This window comes from Anolis sagrei, chromosome 9, assembly GCF_037176765.1.
Source record: "Anolis sagrei isolate rAnoSag1 chromosome 9, rAnoSag1.mat, whole genome shotgun sequence".
Taxonomy (NCBI): Eukaryota; Metazoa; Chordata; class Lepidosauria; order Squamata; family Dactyloidae; genus Anolis; species Anolis sagrei.
Window position 1 is genome coordinate 5,689,415 of NC_090029.1, and position 15,079 is coordinate 5,704,493.

At 42.7% G+C, this 15,079-nt stretch overlaps 1 protein-coding gene across 2 annotated transcripts in view; it reads right to left on the bottom strand.

Annotated features, from left to right (window-relative positions):
• The window catches only part of FAN1 (FANCD2 and FANCI associated nuclease 1), a 43,595-nt gene that overhangs the window by 20,669 nt on the left and 7,847 nt on the right, over positions 1-15,079 (bottom strand). For both annotated transcript variants that reach the window (XM_060755782.2, XM_060755781.2), the window contains exons 2-5: positions 13,280-14,963; positions 9,017-9,157; positions 6,017-6,212; positions 192-425 (exon numbers count right to left, since the gene is read on the bottom strand). In XM_060755782.2, coding sequence (XP_060611765.2) covers positions 192-425; positions 6,017-6,212; positions 9,017-9,157; positions 13,280-14,864 — 2,156 coding nt within the window. In that variant the 5' untranslated portion in view covers positions 14,865-14,963. The remainder of the gene's footprint in view (positions 1-191; positions 426-6,016; positions 6,213-9,016; positions 9,158-13,279; positions 14,964-15,079) is intronic.

Below are 15,079 nucleotides of genomic sequence, written 5' to 3' on the forward strand. Positions count from 1 at the left end.
GAAGGCCATCATACGTGGACAATGAGTGATCATCTAAGTAAGTAAGCTCTCTAAAGACCTTGTAAAACTACAACTTCTATGATTTCCCAGCAGATACCTGGCAATTAAAGTGGCGTCAAACTGCATTAACTCAACAATGTAGAAGCACCTCAGGAAGAAGGCAACATGGAGACTTGGCTCGTTTATCCTACCTGATAAAGTCATCCCGGTCCTGGAATATCTGCGTTTTCCTGTAGACGGTGTAAGAGGGGAATACTATCCGGCGCATGTTCACCAGGAGGATGGTGGAGAGTTGTCCCTGGCCTCCACTTCCGGCCTCTTCGTCCTCCGTTGCGTCCGATAAGGAGAAGAGGAGTAGTGCCCGAGAGAAGACCCCCCGAGGCCCCTTGCAAACCCGGACGCACTTCCCAGCCAGCTCTTTCGCTCTGAAACACATATTATTATTATTATTATTATTATTATTATTATTATTACTTTATTTGTACCCCCTAGCATCTCCCGAAGGACTCAATGCGGCTTACAAAGGCCAAGGTCTCAACACACAACATAACAATACAAAACCTAAGGCAAATTAAAAACAATTGAAGCAATATAACAATAAGCAATAAACAATACACTAAGACACAATGAAACTGGGCCTGGCCAGAGTAATGGGTACAGGATTAAAAGTGCTGATGTGACAGGTGGAATATAAGGCTTATAGGGCAAGTGCAGTGTGTGGCAATCTTAGTTCTAATAAAGTGCTTCTGGGACTTGGTAGTGGAGATTTCCTATTCTGGGAAGGCACATTGGAACAGCCAGGTCTTCAAGTTCTTTCTAAAGACTGCCAATGTAGGGGCCTGTCTAAGATCTTTGGGGAGGGTGTTCCAGTCGGGGGGCCACCACAGAAAAGGCCCTGTCTCGTGTCCTCACCAAACGCGCTTGCGATGCAGGCGGGATCACGAGCAGGGCCTCTCCAGATGACCGAAGTGAACCCGTGGGTTTGTAGACGGAGATGCGGTCATGCAGGTAGGGTGGTCCCAAACCATTTAGGGCTTTGTAGGTAAGCACCTGCACCTTAAATTGGGCTCGGAAAATAAACAGCAGCCAGTGGAGCTCCTTGAACAGGATGGTTGACCTCTCTCTGTAAGGGCCCCCAATTAACATCCTGGCCACTGCCCGTTGGACCAGTTGGAACTTCCGAGCTGTTTTCAAGGGCAGCCCCACGTAGAGTGCATTGCAGTAGTCCAATCTAGAGGTGACTAAGGCATGGACCACACCGGCCAGATCAGCCTTCGCGAGGTACAGTCGCAGTTGGCGCACGAGTCTCAATTGTGCGAAAGCCCTCCCAGACACCGCCAACGCCTGAGCCTCAAGCGTAAGTGATGAATCCAAGAGGTCTCCCAAACTGCGGACCTGTGGCTTCAGGGGGAGTGTAACCCCGTCCAACACAGGTTGCCACCCTATACGCCGGTCAGGTTTACGATGGACCAGGAGGACCTCTGTCTTGTCGGGATTGATCTTCAGCTTGTTCCTCCTCATCCAGATAGACACAGCGGCCAGGCACTCATCCTTGGAATTGGGTGGAAAAGAGTAGTAGAGTTGTGTGTCATCTGCATAGAGGTGACACCTAACTCCAAAACTCCGGATGACCTCTCCCAGCGGTTTCATGTAGATGTTAAAAAGCATGGGAGACAGAATAGAGCCTTGCGGGACCCCACAGGTCAAAGGCCAGGGGTCCGAGCAGGCGTCTCCCAGCTTCACCATCTGGGATCGGCCCTCCATAGATGCAAGCATAGCTCAACATGAAATCCAAACACTCCTGCACTGACAAAGACTTTGTCATATTGACCACATAATGAACATTGATGTAGAATCTAACCTCCTTGCACATCCTGTGGATGTTGTGTGCTCATGTTGCAACAAGATGGCAGAGAATCGATTTCCTTTAGAGCAGTGTTTCTCAACCCAGGGGTCGGGACCCCTGGGGGGTTGCGAGGGGGGTGTCAGAGGGGTCACCAAAAACCATCAGAAAACACTGTCTGGGAAGTTTGGCCCAATTCTATCATTGGTGGGTTCAGAATGTTCTTTGATTATAGGTGAACTATAAATCACAGCAACTACAACTCCCTAATGTCAAGGTCTATTTCCCCCAAACTCCAGTAGTGTCCAAATTTGGACATATTTAGTATTCATGCCAAATTTGGTCCAGATCCATCCACAGTGCTCTCTGGATGTAGGTGAACTACAACTCCAAAATTCATGATCAATGCCCACCATTAGTCATGGAAGTTCTGTGTGGGAAGTTTGGCCCAGGTGCTGCGCCACCTGGGGGCCACTCTCCCCATATAATGACCCTCAATAACAACAATAATATTAATAACTAGCCATCCCCTGCCACGCGTTGCTGTGGCGCACATGGGGGTTCTGTGTGGGGGGTTTGGCCCAATTCTATCATTGGTGGGGTTCAGAATGCTCTGTGATTGTAGGTGAACTATAAATCCCAGCAACGACAACTCCCAAATGTCAAGATTCTATTTTCCCCAAACTCCACCAGTGTTCACATTTGGGCATATTGAGTATTCATGTAGAGTTTGGTCCAAATCCATCATTGTTTGAGTCCACAGTGATCTCTGGATGTAGGTGAACTACAACTCCAAAATCAAAGGGCACTGCCCACCAAACCCTTCCAGTATTTTCTGTTGGTCATGGAAGAACTGTGTGCCAAGTTTGGTTCAATTCCATCATTGGTGGGGTTCAGAATGTTCTTTGATTGTAGGTGAACTATAAATCCCAGCAACTACAACTCCCAAGTGACAAAATCAAATTTTTTTTAGTGAAGGACATACATTGGGTTGTTAGGTGTCTTGTGTCCAAATTTGGTGTCAATTCGTCCAGTGGTTTTTGAGTTCTGTTAAACCCACAAACGAGCATTACATTTTTATTTATATAGATATTATTATTATTATTAATAATAATAATAATAATAATATTTTATTACTAATATTATTAATACAATATTATTCTATATTATTACTAATTCAATATTATTACTAATATTATTAATACAATATTATTAATACAATATTATTATAATAAGGGTCCAGGAATATTTTTAAATGAAATATTCAGCCCCCAATTCCCCTGCTCTCCTAAATGAGTCCCACCCTGCCCCCCAAATGTATATCTCCAGGTCTTATCTCCCCCCTCCTCATCCATTCCTTTCATCTCGCTCTGCCAATTTCTCGCTCTCTGAAACATCAATGCATCCAAAGGGATGAGACTCTCTTCCAGAATGATGCGCCCCCGTCAAGCGAGATAAACCCTCCGCTTAAAATTAGCATGTAGTTCAAGTGCAAATTAGGAAAAGGAGCAGAAATAGCATCTCCGGAGAGGCGTCTGGCTCAGAAAGTGGGTTACGGCTGGAGGGGAAAAGCAGCGCAGTCCCTCAAGCACAAGGGAGGCCTCCGCCAAGGAACAGCAAATCCCTCTCTCTCTCTCTCTCTTTCTCGCTATCTAGCTATCTCTATATATAAAAATGCTCTGCGCACAATGAGTACCTTAAAAACAAAAGAACCAATGAACGAAATCACACCAAATTGGGCAACAAAACATCTCACAACACAAGGAGTGACCATCACTCAACAAATTATGAATTTGTCAATTGGGAGTAGTAGTTGCTGGGATTTATAGTTCACCTACAATCAAAGAGCATTCTGAACTCTTATCAACAATGGAATTGAACCAAACTTGGCACACAGAACTCCCATGACCAACAAAAAATACGGGAAGAGTTTGGCGGGCATTGACCTTGAGTTTGCAAGTTGTAGTTCACCTACACCCAAAGAGCACTGTGGACTCAAACAATGATGGATCTGGACCAAACTCTATATATACTCCACACACACACACACACACATTCATATACACATGCATACATACAGACATACACACACACATATATGCAAGCACATATATAAACATATACATATACATATACACACATACATATACACCTACACACATATACATATACACACATATATGCATATACACAACCACACACATATACACAATATACATATACACACATAAACACAGAAGTACACAAATATATACACACACATATAAGCCATATATACATATATATACACATATATAATACATACATATAAACCATATGTATACATGTTTTCATATACATATACACATGCACACATACATACAGACACACATATATGCAAGCAAAAATATATACACATATGTTGTTGTTGTTCATTCGTTCAGTCATCTCCGACTCTTCGTGACCTCATGGACCAGCCCATGCCAGAGCTCCCTGTCGGCCGTTACCACCCCCAGCTCCCTCAAGGTCAGTCCAGTCACTTCAAGGATGATATACACATATACACACATACATATACACCTACATACATATACATATACACATATATACACATATATACAGACGTATATGCATATACAGAAGCACACACACATACACAATATGCATATACACACATAAACATTGAAATACACAAATATGTACACACACACATATATATATACACACACAAATGACACATTAACACATATACACACATAAACACATATATACACATACAAAACATATATACAGACTGGGCCACAGCAATGCGTGGCAGGGGACAGCTAGTATATATATATATGTATGCATACATACAGACACAACGTGGTTTTATATATCTTGACAGATGTCACCTCAACTATACTCGCACCGATTTTTTTTTGTCCTTCTGCAGGTTTTAAAAATTGCAATGAAAATTATAACTGCTTTGTCTGGCATGGAATTTTGAAGCCATCGTAGCTTTGGGTGGCTGTGAGTTTTTTGGGCTGTCTGGTCATGATCCAGAAGCATTCTCTCCTGACGTTTCTCCCACATCTATGGCAGGCACCCTCAGAGGTTGTGCAGTCTCCAACAAACTAGGCAAGTGGGTTTATATATCTCTGGAATGATGTCCAGGGTGGGAGAAAGAACTCTTGTCTGCTTGAGGCAAGTATGAATGTCGCAATTGGCCACCTTGATTAGCATTTAATAGTCTTGCAGCTTCAAAGCCTGGCTGCTTCCTGCCTGGAGGAATCCTTTGTTGGGAGGTGTTAGCAGGTCCCGATTCTTTCCTGTCTGCAATTCCTGTTTTCTGAGTGTTTCTCTTTATTTACTGTCTTCATTTTAGGGTTTTTTAATACTGTGTTGCTGTGAGTTTTCCGGGCTTTATGGCTATGCTCCAGAAGCATTCTCTCCTGATGTTTCTCCCCCATCTATGGCAGGCATCCTCAGAAGTTGTGCGGTTTGTTGGAAACTAGGCAAGTGAGGTTTATATATCTCTGGAATGATGTCCAGGGTGGGAGGAAGAACTCTTGTCTGCTTGAGGCAAGTATGAATGTTGTAATTGCTCACCTTGATTATCACTGAATGGCCTTTCAGCTTCAAAGCCTGGCTGCTTCCTGCCTTTCTGCCCAGAGGATCCTTTGTTCGGAGGTGTTAGCTATAAACACCAGATATATAAACACCAACAGACCTCACAACCTCTGAGGATGCCTGCCATAGATGTGGGCGAAACGTCAGAAGAGAATGCTTCTGGAACATGGCCAGACAGCCCAGAAAACTCACAGCAGCCCAGTGATTCCGGCCATGAAAGCCTTCGACAACACACTGTAGCCCCCCCCCCCCCCCCACTGAAAGCAATAGCCAAGTTACTGGTCCTCATAGTTTGACGGATAAGGATTCTGGGAGTTGTAGGTTTACAAGGTCTTGATCCTTCTCTGCCAAGGGGTGCTGGAGCTTACCAAACTGCAACTTCCACGATTTCAAAGAACTGAGCCGTGGCAGCTGTGTCAAACTGCATTAATTCTACAGTGTAGATGCACTTGCAAGCCTATCTGACACCTAATTGGGAGTAAAGGCTTGATTGGGAAATGGGGTAGCCATTTATATAACTTTTGCTGCCGAATCCAGGTTTCCTTGAGATTTCATTAAAGGGCAGCTGAGAACCTCACTCACCGTTTCAGGATGGCGCTTCCGACGGCCGCTTGGTTTGGGCTGAAGAAGGAGCGCTGCTTGGCCAGGCGGAGGAACTCTTCCAGGAGCTGCTGCTTCGGCGCATTGGGGTTCCTCAAGTGGAAGGCCTTCGCCAAGGATTTGCGCTCAGGGCCATAGAGCGAGTCGAGGGCCTCAGACAGGTCTTGTAATTCTGCATCTGAAAATGAGATGGATACATACCAACATTAATTGAGATGATGGGATTATACATGGGTGGTTGGACAAGATGAATGCATGGATAGACATGATAGATAGATTAATTGATAGACGGATGGTAGATGGGTGGATGAATGGATGGACAGATGAATGCATGGATGAATGATGGATAGATGGATGGATGTTAGATAGATACATTGATAGATAGATAGATAGATACATTGATAGATGAATGCATTAATGGATGGATAGATGGATGGGTGGATAGCTAGATTATAGACACATTGATAGATGGATGGATAGATGAATGCATTGATGGATGGATAGATGGATAGATAGCTAGATTATAGACACATTGATTGATAGATGGATGGATGGATAGATGAATGCATTGATGGATGGATAGACAGCTAGATTATAGACACATTGATAGACACGTTGATAGATGGATGGATAGATGAATGCATGGGTGGATGATAGATGGGTGGGTGGATGGATAGATAGATAGATTATAGATACATTGATAGACAGATGATAGATGGGTAGATGAATGGATGGACAGATGAATGCATGGATGAATGATGGATAGATAGATAGATAGATAGATAGATGAATGCATTGATGGATGGATAGAAGGATGAATGGATAGATAGCTAGATTATAGACATATTGATAAGACACATTGATAGATGGATGGATAGATGAATACATCGATGGATGATAGATGGGTGGATGGATAGGTTATAGATACACTGATGGATGGATGATAGATGGGTGGATGAGTGGATAGAGAGATGAATGCATAGATGGGTAGATGGGTGGATAGATAGATTATAGATACATTGATAGATAGATGATAGATGGGTAGATGAATGGATGGACAGATGAATGCATGGATGAATGATGGATAGATAGATAAATGGATAGATAGATAGATAGATGAATGCATTGATGGATGAATAGAAGGATGAATGGATAGATAGCTAGATTATAGACACATTGATAGATTGATGGATAGATGAATGCATGGACGGATGACAGATGGGTAGATGGGTGGATAGATTATAGATACATTGATAGATGGGTGAATGAACTGATGGATAATAGATGGGTAGATGGATGGATAGATAGATTGATAGATTATAGGTACATTGATAGATGGATGGATAGATGGACAGATGACTGCATGGATGGATGAAAGATGGGTACAACAGATGGACAGATTATAGGTACACTGATAGATGGATTATAGATGGATGATAGATGAGTAGATGGATATATAATACTACTACTACTACTACTAATAATAATAATAATAATAATAATAATAATAATTCCTTATGCAATCCCACTTTTCTCCCAAAAAAAAGGATAGTGGCTTCCAACATATCAAAAACAATATAAAACCAACAGCAATTAAACACATATATAACATCAAGAAAATGTAACATAAACATAAACAGACATTGAAAGACCATAAATAAACATTTAATAACCATATGCATTACAATGGTGTCTCATCAGGTCATACTGCACATTATTTGATAGATGGGTAGATAGAAAAATGAATGGATGGATTGAAGGAAAGGGAGGGAGGACATACTAGTGACCTGCAATGCAAAACAAACCCAAACCCCTTCATTATACCAATTTAAATATGAGACTTAGCAATTTTTAGGTCCTCCATGATGACTCTATGGGTGCATCTACACCAGGGGTCCTCAAACTAAGGCCTGGGGGCCGGATGTGGCCCTCCAAGGTCATTTACCCGGCCCTCGCTCAGGGTCAACCTAAGTCTGAAACGACTTGAAAGCACACAACAGCAATGACAACAATCCTATCTCATGAGCCAAAAGTAGGCCCACACTTCCCATTGAGATACTAATAAGTTTAAATTTGTTATAATTGTTCTTCATTTGAATTATTGTATTGTTTTTAAGTGATTTTTGCTCTACAAACAAGATATGTAGTATGCATAAGAATTCATTCATGTTATTTTTTTTCAAATTATAATCCGGCCCTCCAACAGTTTGAGGAAATGTGACCTGGCCCTCTGTTTAAAAAGTTTGTGAATCCCTGATCTCCACTGTAAGATTAACATAGTTTGGCACCTGGGAGCTGCAGTTTTACGAGATCTTTAGCCTTCTCTTCCCATGAGGGCTGATGCCACACAACACTACAAATTTTGATAGCATTGAGCTAGGGTAGTTCAAGTGGTGTCAAACTGCAAACAGGAAGAAGAAGAAGAAGAAGAAGAAGAAGAAGAAGAAGAGGAGGAGGAGGAGGAGGAGGAGGAGGAGGAGGAGGAGGAGGAGGAGGAGGAGGAGGAGGAGGAGGAAGGAGGAGGAGAAAGGTTGAACTGCAAAGAAAGGTTGAACTGCACAAGCCAGTCAGGGTGGTCCCAGTGGTGATCAGCACACTTGGCCTGCACGTAAACACAATCGGCGCTGACAAAATTACCATCTGCTAGCTGCAAAAGACCACCTTACTGGGATCTGCACACATTATTCGCTGATACATCTCACAGTCCTAGACCCTTGGGAAGTGTCCAACGTGTGATCCAATACAACAGCCAGCAAAGTGATCTTGTCTGCTGTGGACTCATCTTGTTTCTAATAATAATAATAATTACAAATTTGTCTGGTCCTAAGCATTTCGATAAAGGAAAACACTACTGTAATTCTCTATTTTGCTAGTCTGTTTGGAATTGCTCCCCAGAGTAATTGTTACTTTAGCCCACTTTGTCCAAACCCGGTCCATTTTGACTTGGAGAAGCTCTTCCCTTTCCAGCTTTACCCAACTTACCTCCCTGTAGGAACCCAGCTTCAACCAGCTCTTCGGTGACAAGAGAGAGATCTTGGCTGATCTCCGCATATTCCATTGTATTCGTTCTGATCCAGCTCAGCTTACGCTGGAAAAGCCTGACGTACAACATTTGCCCACCGGCTGCGGGTAAATTGCACACCAAGGGAGAAAAGAGAGAGACATTATTCTCAGAGAATGCTGTCAAATGAGCAAATATGCAATTGCAGAAATATTTTGGAGATACATAAATACTAGGCATGTGAAATCCATGCTTCTAAATGGTTCCAAAGTACTTACAAAACTAAAATTCTGGTGGTGAAAACTAGAGGGCACTGGTGCTTTGCTTCTACAGTGTTACTAAACATCTGGTGGTGAAAATTTCAGAACTCTAACAAAATTTTAAAAATTTCATTATTATTTCATTATTGATGATTTTGATGACAGAACCAACTAGGAACTGCCATTTATAATGAAATTTTAAAAGTTTTGTTAGAGTTCTGAAATTTTCACCACCAGAACTTTAGCAACACTGTAGAAGCAAATTTTAGTTTTGTAAGTACTTTAGAATCATTTAGAACCATGGATTGCACATGCCTAATAAATATTTTCTTTAACATCGGATCAAAGCCCAATTTTCAAACTCAGCACTTCTGGCTTGTAATTAAAAATTCTATAATACTGTAATTTTCACGAAGAGCTGTGTGCAACACACACACATACATATCCATACACAAACGCACACACTAGCTTGGGGACCCAGCGGTGCCCAGGTGAATTTGAAAAGGGCATTGTTTATATTACTAAACTAGCCATCCCCTGCCACACGTTGCTGTGGCCCAGTCTGTGTATGTGTGTTTTGTGTGTGTATATGTGTGTATTTATATATTTGTGTATATGTGTACATATGTGCATGCGTTGCAATGTATTTTTTTTGCTTTTTAATTATCTTCCGCTGTATTTTTCAGTGTTTTTATGAGTGACTGTGACCAAACCTTCCCTCCCCCTTTCTTTCTCTCCTTCCTTCCCTCTTTTCCCTTTCCTTCCTCTTTCCCTTTTTCTTCTTTCTCTACCTGTTTTTTCCTCCCTTCCTCCCTCTTTCTGTCCTTTCTTTCTCTCCTCCCTTCCCTTTTCCTTCCTCTTTCTCTTTTTCTATCTTCCTTCTCTGCTTCTTTCCTCCCTTCCTCCCTCTTCCTTTCCTTTCTTTCTCTCCTTCCTTCCCTCTTTTCCTTTTCCTTCCTCTTTCCCTTTTTCTATCTTCCTTCTCTGTTTCTTTCCTCCCTTCCTCCTCCTTCTTCCTTCCCTTTCTTTCTCTCCTTCCTTCCCTCTTTTCCTTTTCCGTCCTCCTTCCCTTTTTCTATCTTCCTTCTCTACCTGTTTCTTTCCTCCCTTCCTCCCTCTTCCTTTCTTTCTCTCCTTCCTTCCCTCTTTTCCTTCTTCTTTCCCTTTTTCTATCTTCCTTCTCTACCTGTTTCTTTCCTCCCTTCCTCCCTCTTCCTTCCTTTCTCTCCTTCCTTCCCTCTTTTCCTTCTTCTTTCCCCTTTTCTATCTTCCTACCTGTTTCTTTCCTCCCTTCCTCCCTTTCTTTCCGTTCTTTCTCTCCTTCCTCCCCTATTTTCCTTCCTCTTTCCCTTTTTTCTATCTTCCTTCTCTACCTGTTTCTTTTCTCCCTCTTTCTTTCCTTTCTTTCTCTCCTTCCTTCCCTCTTTTCCTTTTTCTTCCTCTTTCCCTTTTTCTATCTTCCTTCTCTACCTGTTTCTTTCCTCTTTCTTTCCTTTCTCTCCTTCCTTCCTCTTTCCCTTTTTCTATCTTCCTTCTATATCTGTTTCTTTCCTCCCTTCCTTTGCTCTTTGGTTCCATCCTTCCTCCCTCCCTCCCTCCCTCCCTTCCCTCTTTCTCTCTTTTGCCCCTTCTCTCCTTCTTTCCCTCTCTTTCCTTCCTTCCTTCACTTTTTTATTTCCTTCTCTCTTTCCTTCCTTCTTTCCCTCCTTCCTTCCCCCTTTCTGTGTATATGTGTTTTGTGTGTCTATATATGCATATATGTGTGTATATATTTGTGTATGCATGTTTGCATGTATATATGTGGTTTTGCGCATGCATTGTAATGGTTTTTTTGGTGTGTGTGTGGCTTTTTAAGTCTCTTCTGCTGTGTTTTTCAATGTTTTTATGAGTGATGGTCACTCATTGGCCTGAGAAGTGTCTTGTGTCCAAATTTGGTGTCCACTCGTCCAATGGTTTTTGACTTATGTTAATCCCACAAACGAACATTACATTTTTATTTATTTGGATATATGCCATCTTTGAAATCACTTTCTTCTTTTATACAAAATGTATTTTTATTCATAGGCACTTTGTATATATCATAATATTTTTTTAAACTGGGAGAGAGTAATTTGCTCCTTGCTGGACTCCCTAAAGACTGGAAAAGGCCGAGTTTGGTGAGGGAAAAATATTCCCAGCCTGAATTTATTACCTAGCGCCGGCCCAGTAATTTGAACTGAATTAAGAAGTTAATTACTGCAAGCGATTCAGAAGTACCGTGACGCTGAGATGAGGCTCAGCTTATTCAGCAAAGGGCCAAGATTTATGTCCATAATTCTGCACCTTATGAATTTTGTAGGATTTTCTTAGGCAAGCAATCCCTAGAGGTGGTTTTGCAAGTCTCTGTCCTAATGGGAGTCTGTCTGGATGAAGCAAAGACTACCAGCACTGAAGCGATGCTCCTACAACATCAACTCCGCTGGACTGAAAGCCACGTTGTCCGAATACCCGATCACCGTCTCCCAAGGCAGTTACTCTACTCCCAACTCAAGAACAGGAAACGTAATGTTGATGGACAGGAAAAGAGATTTAAAGATGGGCCTAAAACCAACCTTAAAATCTGTGGCACAGACATAGAACTGGGAAGCCCTGGCCCTTGAGCACTCTAACTGGAGATCAGCTGTGACCAGCAGTGCTGCAGAATTCGAAGAGGCACGATGGAGGGCGAAAGGGTGAAATGTGCCAAGAGGAAGGTGCATCAAGCCAACCCTGACTGGGGCCGCCTTGTTACGGTAAGCACTTGCAGGACACAAGTATATGTGTGAAGAAAAACCTTATTATTTGGAATTATCTTGTAGGTCAAGCAGCAATCTTGTGCCTCGCCCAAGGGGCTATAACTGTTTGAGGTTATTTAATACACTAGCCATCCCCTGCCACGCGTTGCAGGGGACAGATGGGGGTTCTGTGTGGGAGGTTTGGCCCAATTCTATCGATGGTGGGATTCAGAATGCTCTGTGATTGTAGGTGAACTATAAATCCCAGCAACTACAACTCCCGAATGTCAAGATTCTATTTTCCCCAAACTCTACCAGTGTTCACATTTGGACATATGAAGTATTCGTATAGCGTTTGGTCCAGATCCATCATTGTTTGAGTCCACAGTGATCTCTGGATGTAGGTGAACTACAACTCCAAAACCAAAGGACACTGCCCACCAAACCCTTGCAGTATTTTCTATTGGTCGTGGGAGAACTGTGTGCCAAGTTTGGTCCAGGGTTCAGAATGCTCTTTGATTGTAGGTGAACTATGAATCCCAGGAATGACAACTTCCAAATGACAAAATCGTTTTTTGAGTGAAGGACATACATTGGGTTGTTAGGTGTTTTGTGTCCAAACTTGGTGTCAATTCATCCAGTGGTTTTTGAGTTCTGTTAATCCCACAAACGAACATAACATATTTATTTATATAGATTGTGGTGGGTGCTGGATTTCTGGTGGGCTGCTGCTGGAGTTCTGTTTCACCCGTGTGGAGTTCCAGCAGGAGATGCTGATGGTGAAATAGCTATTTACTTCAGGTTGTTTTGAGTTCCCATTTACTGCTTAGAATATGCTTTATTTTAAGTGTATTACAAAAACTGCGTAAATATGTTGCACTGCTGATTTTTGTGTGCTGCATTGCAAATTTTGTTTCATCTCTGCAAAGTTAAGACGGTAAAGATTTTCTGTTTACCTTGGCTATTGGTCTGAGACTATTTAGCATCTGGGTTTTTGGGGGTTAGGTCGCTGGATTAAAACACGTGCCGCGTAACACGCCTTCCACCTGGAAAGTGATGTCCTCACTGCAGAACATGTGGATCTAGAATAGGGCTCCACAGCCACCTATGGACACACCACCAAGACACTACACTTGGAGGACCATCATCCTTGGGCTACAAAGGATCGCCTAAGTAAGTAAAGTAAGTAAAAGTCTCAAACAACTGGTATTATATTAGAATGCCTCCTTACCTGATAACCGGTAAAATTTAGCAACAGTTTCCAAATCTTGCTCATCAAACAGCCTCCGGTCATCTTCATTCTCCAGGACGGTTTGAAGGACCATCAGAAAAATCCTGAGATAATATGGATGACCTTCTGCATCTGGGTCTGGTCCATTGAGGCCACTGTTGAGGACGCTTTGAGTGGGAGATGATTCTTCCAAAGCCCTTGAACAACCATCATTCCCTGATTCTTCTAAATCCCTTGAACAACCGTCATCCCTTGCATTTTCTAAAGCTTTTAGGCAACCACCATCCCTTGCTTCATGTTCAGAGTTTATGTGACCTTCCATAGGAAGGATTATAATGTCGTCCTCTGCAGAAGAGATATTTGACATTTGATTATGGGGTTTCTTTTCAAACTGACCAGAGAAGAAGTCACTGGTGGCCAATTCAGATGGACCTCCTTCATCACAGGAACGCTCTTGGAGATCCTCAGGGTCCAAAACAGGGTTGTTCCTGGGAATATTTAGAGGTTCCTTGACCTCTGTTGAAAGTCCAAGCTCACTACAAATCAACAGCGATGAAGTGGAGTCAACATCACCACCACAAAGACCTCCTACATCATCCAAGGTTCCATGTTGACTTCTCAAACCTTCTTTCGAACCCTGAAATCCTGACAACGGCAATGGGTTCATCCTCCGGGAACCTCGTCCAGAAGCAGAACCTTCCATCTTCTGTGCCAAAACTTCATCACAAATATCTGGAGCCAGATCAATTGACGGCAATGGAATAGGGACATCAAAATTACCGCAAGGATCTCCTATAAGATCCAAGGCTCCACTATCTCTTTTCGAAACCAGAAATCTTGACAATGGCAACTGGTTCTCCTTCTGGGAACCTCCTCCAGAAGTGTAGTCTTCTAGGTTCTGTGCCACAGTCTCATCACAAGAGACGTTACTGCCACATTTCCTGGACAGTTTTGTGGACAGGTGTCCCAGAGAGATACTTTTCACCACTTGAACCTTGGTTTGTCCATCATTTGGTGCCAGGCCACAAGTATCCGGGGTTGTGGAGACATTGCTAGCCGAGGATGAAACTCCACCATGTTTCTTGGACAGTTTGCGGGACAACCTTCCCAAAGTTTTCACCACTTGAGTCTCAGGTTGTCCATCATTCAATGCTAGACTGCCATGTTTCTTAAAATACGGACTCGTCTCTCCTCCGGCAACTAATTTACTTTGATTCTTTTCTGGCGTCGAGGCTTCTTTGGCAAAGCATGGACTAGAAACACCTGCTGCCGCTTCAGTCGAAGGCACTGTAGCCGCATTCAAAGGAGAGTCGACCTCTTCAACATCACTGAACCTACTCTTTGGGCACAATTCATCTAAATGCTGATTGATCCTGTATCTCGGCACGAGCGTCTCGCACAAAGGGCAGGGAACCTTGGCCGGAGGCACGTTATTAAAGAAGGACATAATAGAGGAAGAGGAAGGCGCTGATGAAGACGTTTCCTCTTTCGCTTCCGGGCCATGATTAGCGCTTCTCCTCTTGCTTCTACTGAGCGATGAACCAATTCGGGGCCTTTTACTCTCTGGAAATCCATTCCCTGCCATTGAAGGGACATCGAATAGGACAAAAAGGAGCGGAGTCACTCACTTATACAACTCTCCAGGCAAACGGAGACTTATTTCCAAGCAGCATTCTCCACTTTGCTGTAAAAGATAAGTGACAACTATTAATATAGTGCTGCTATCGTTGATATTATCAGGCAAGAGAATTAATCCATTAATCAATCAACTACACTTGGCTCTCTGTATCCATGGATTCT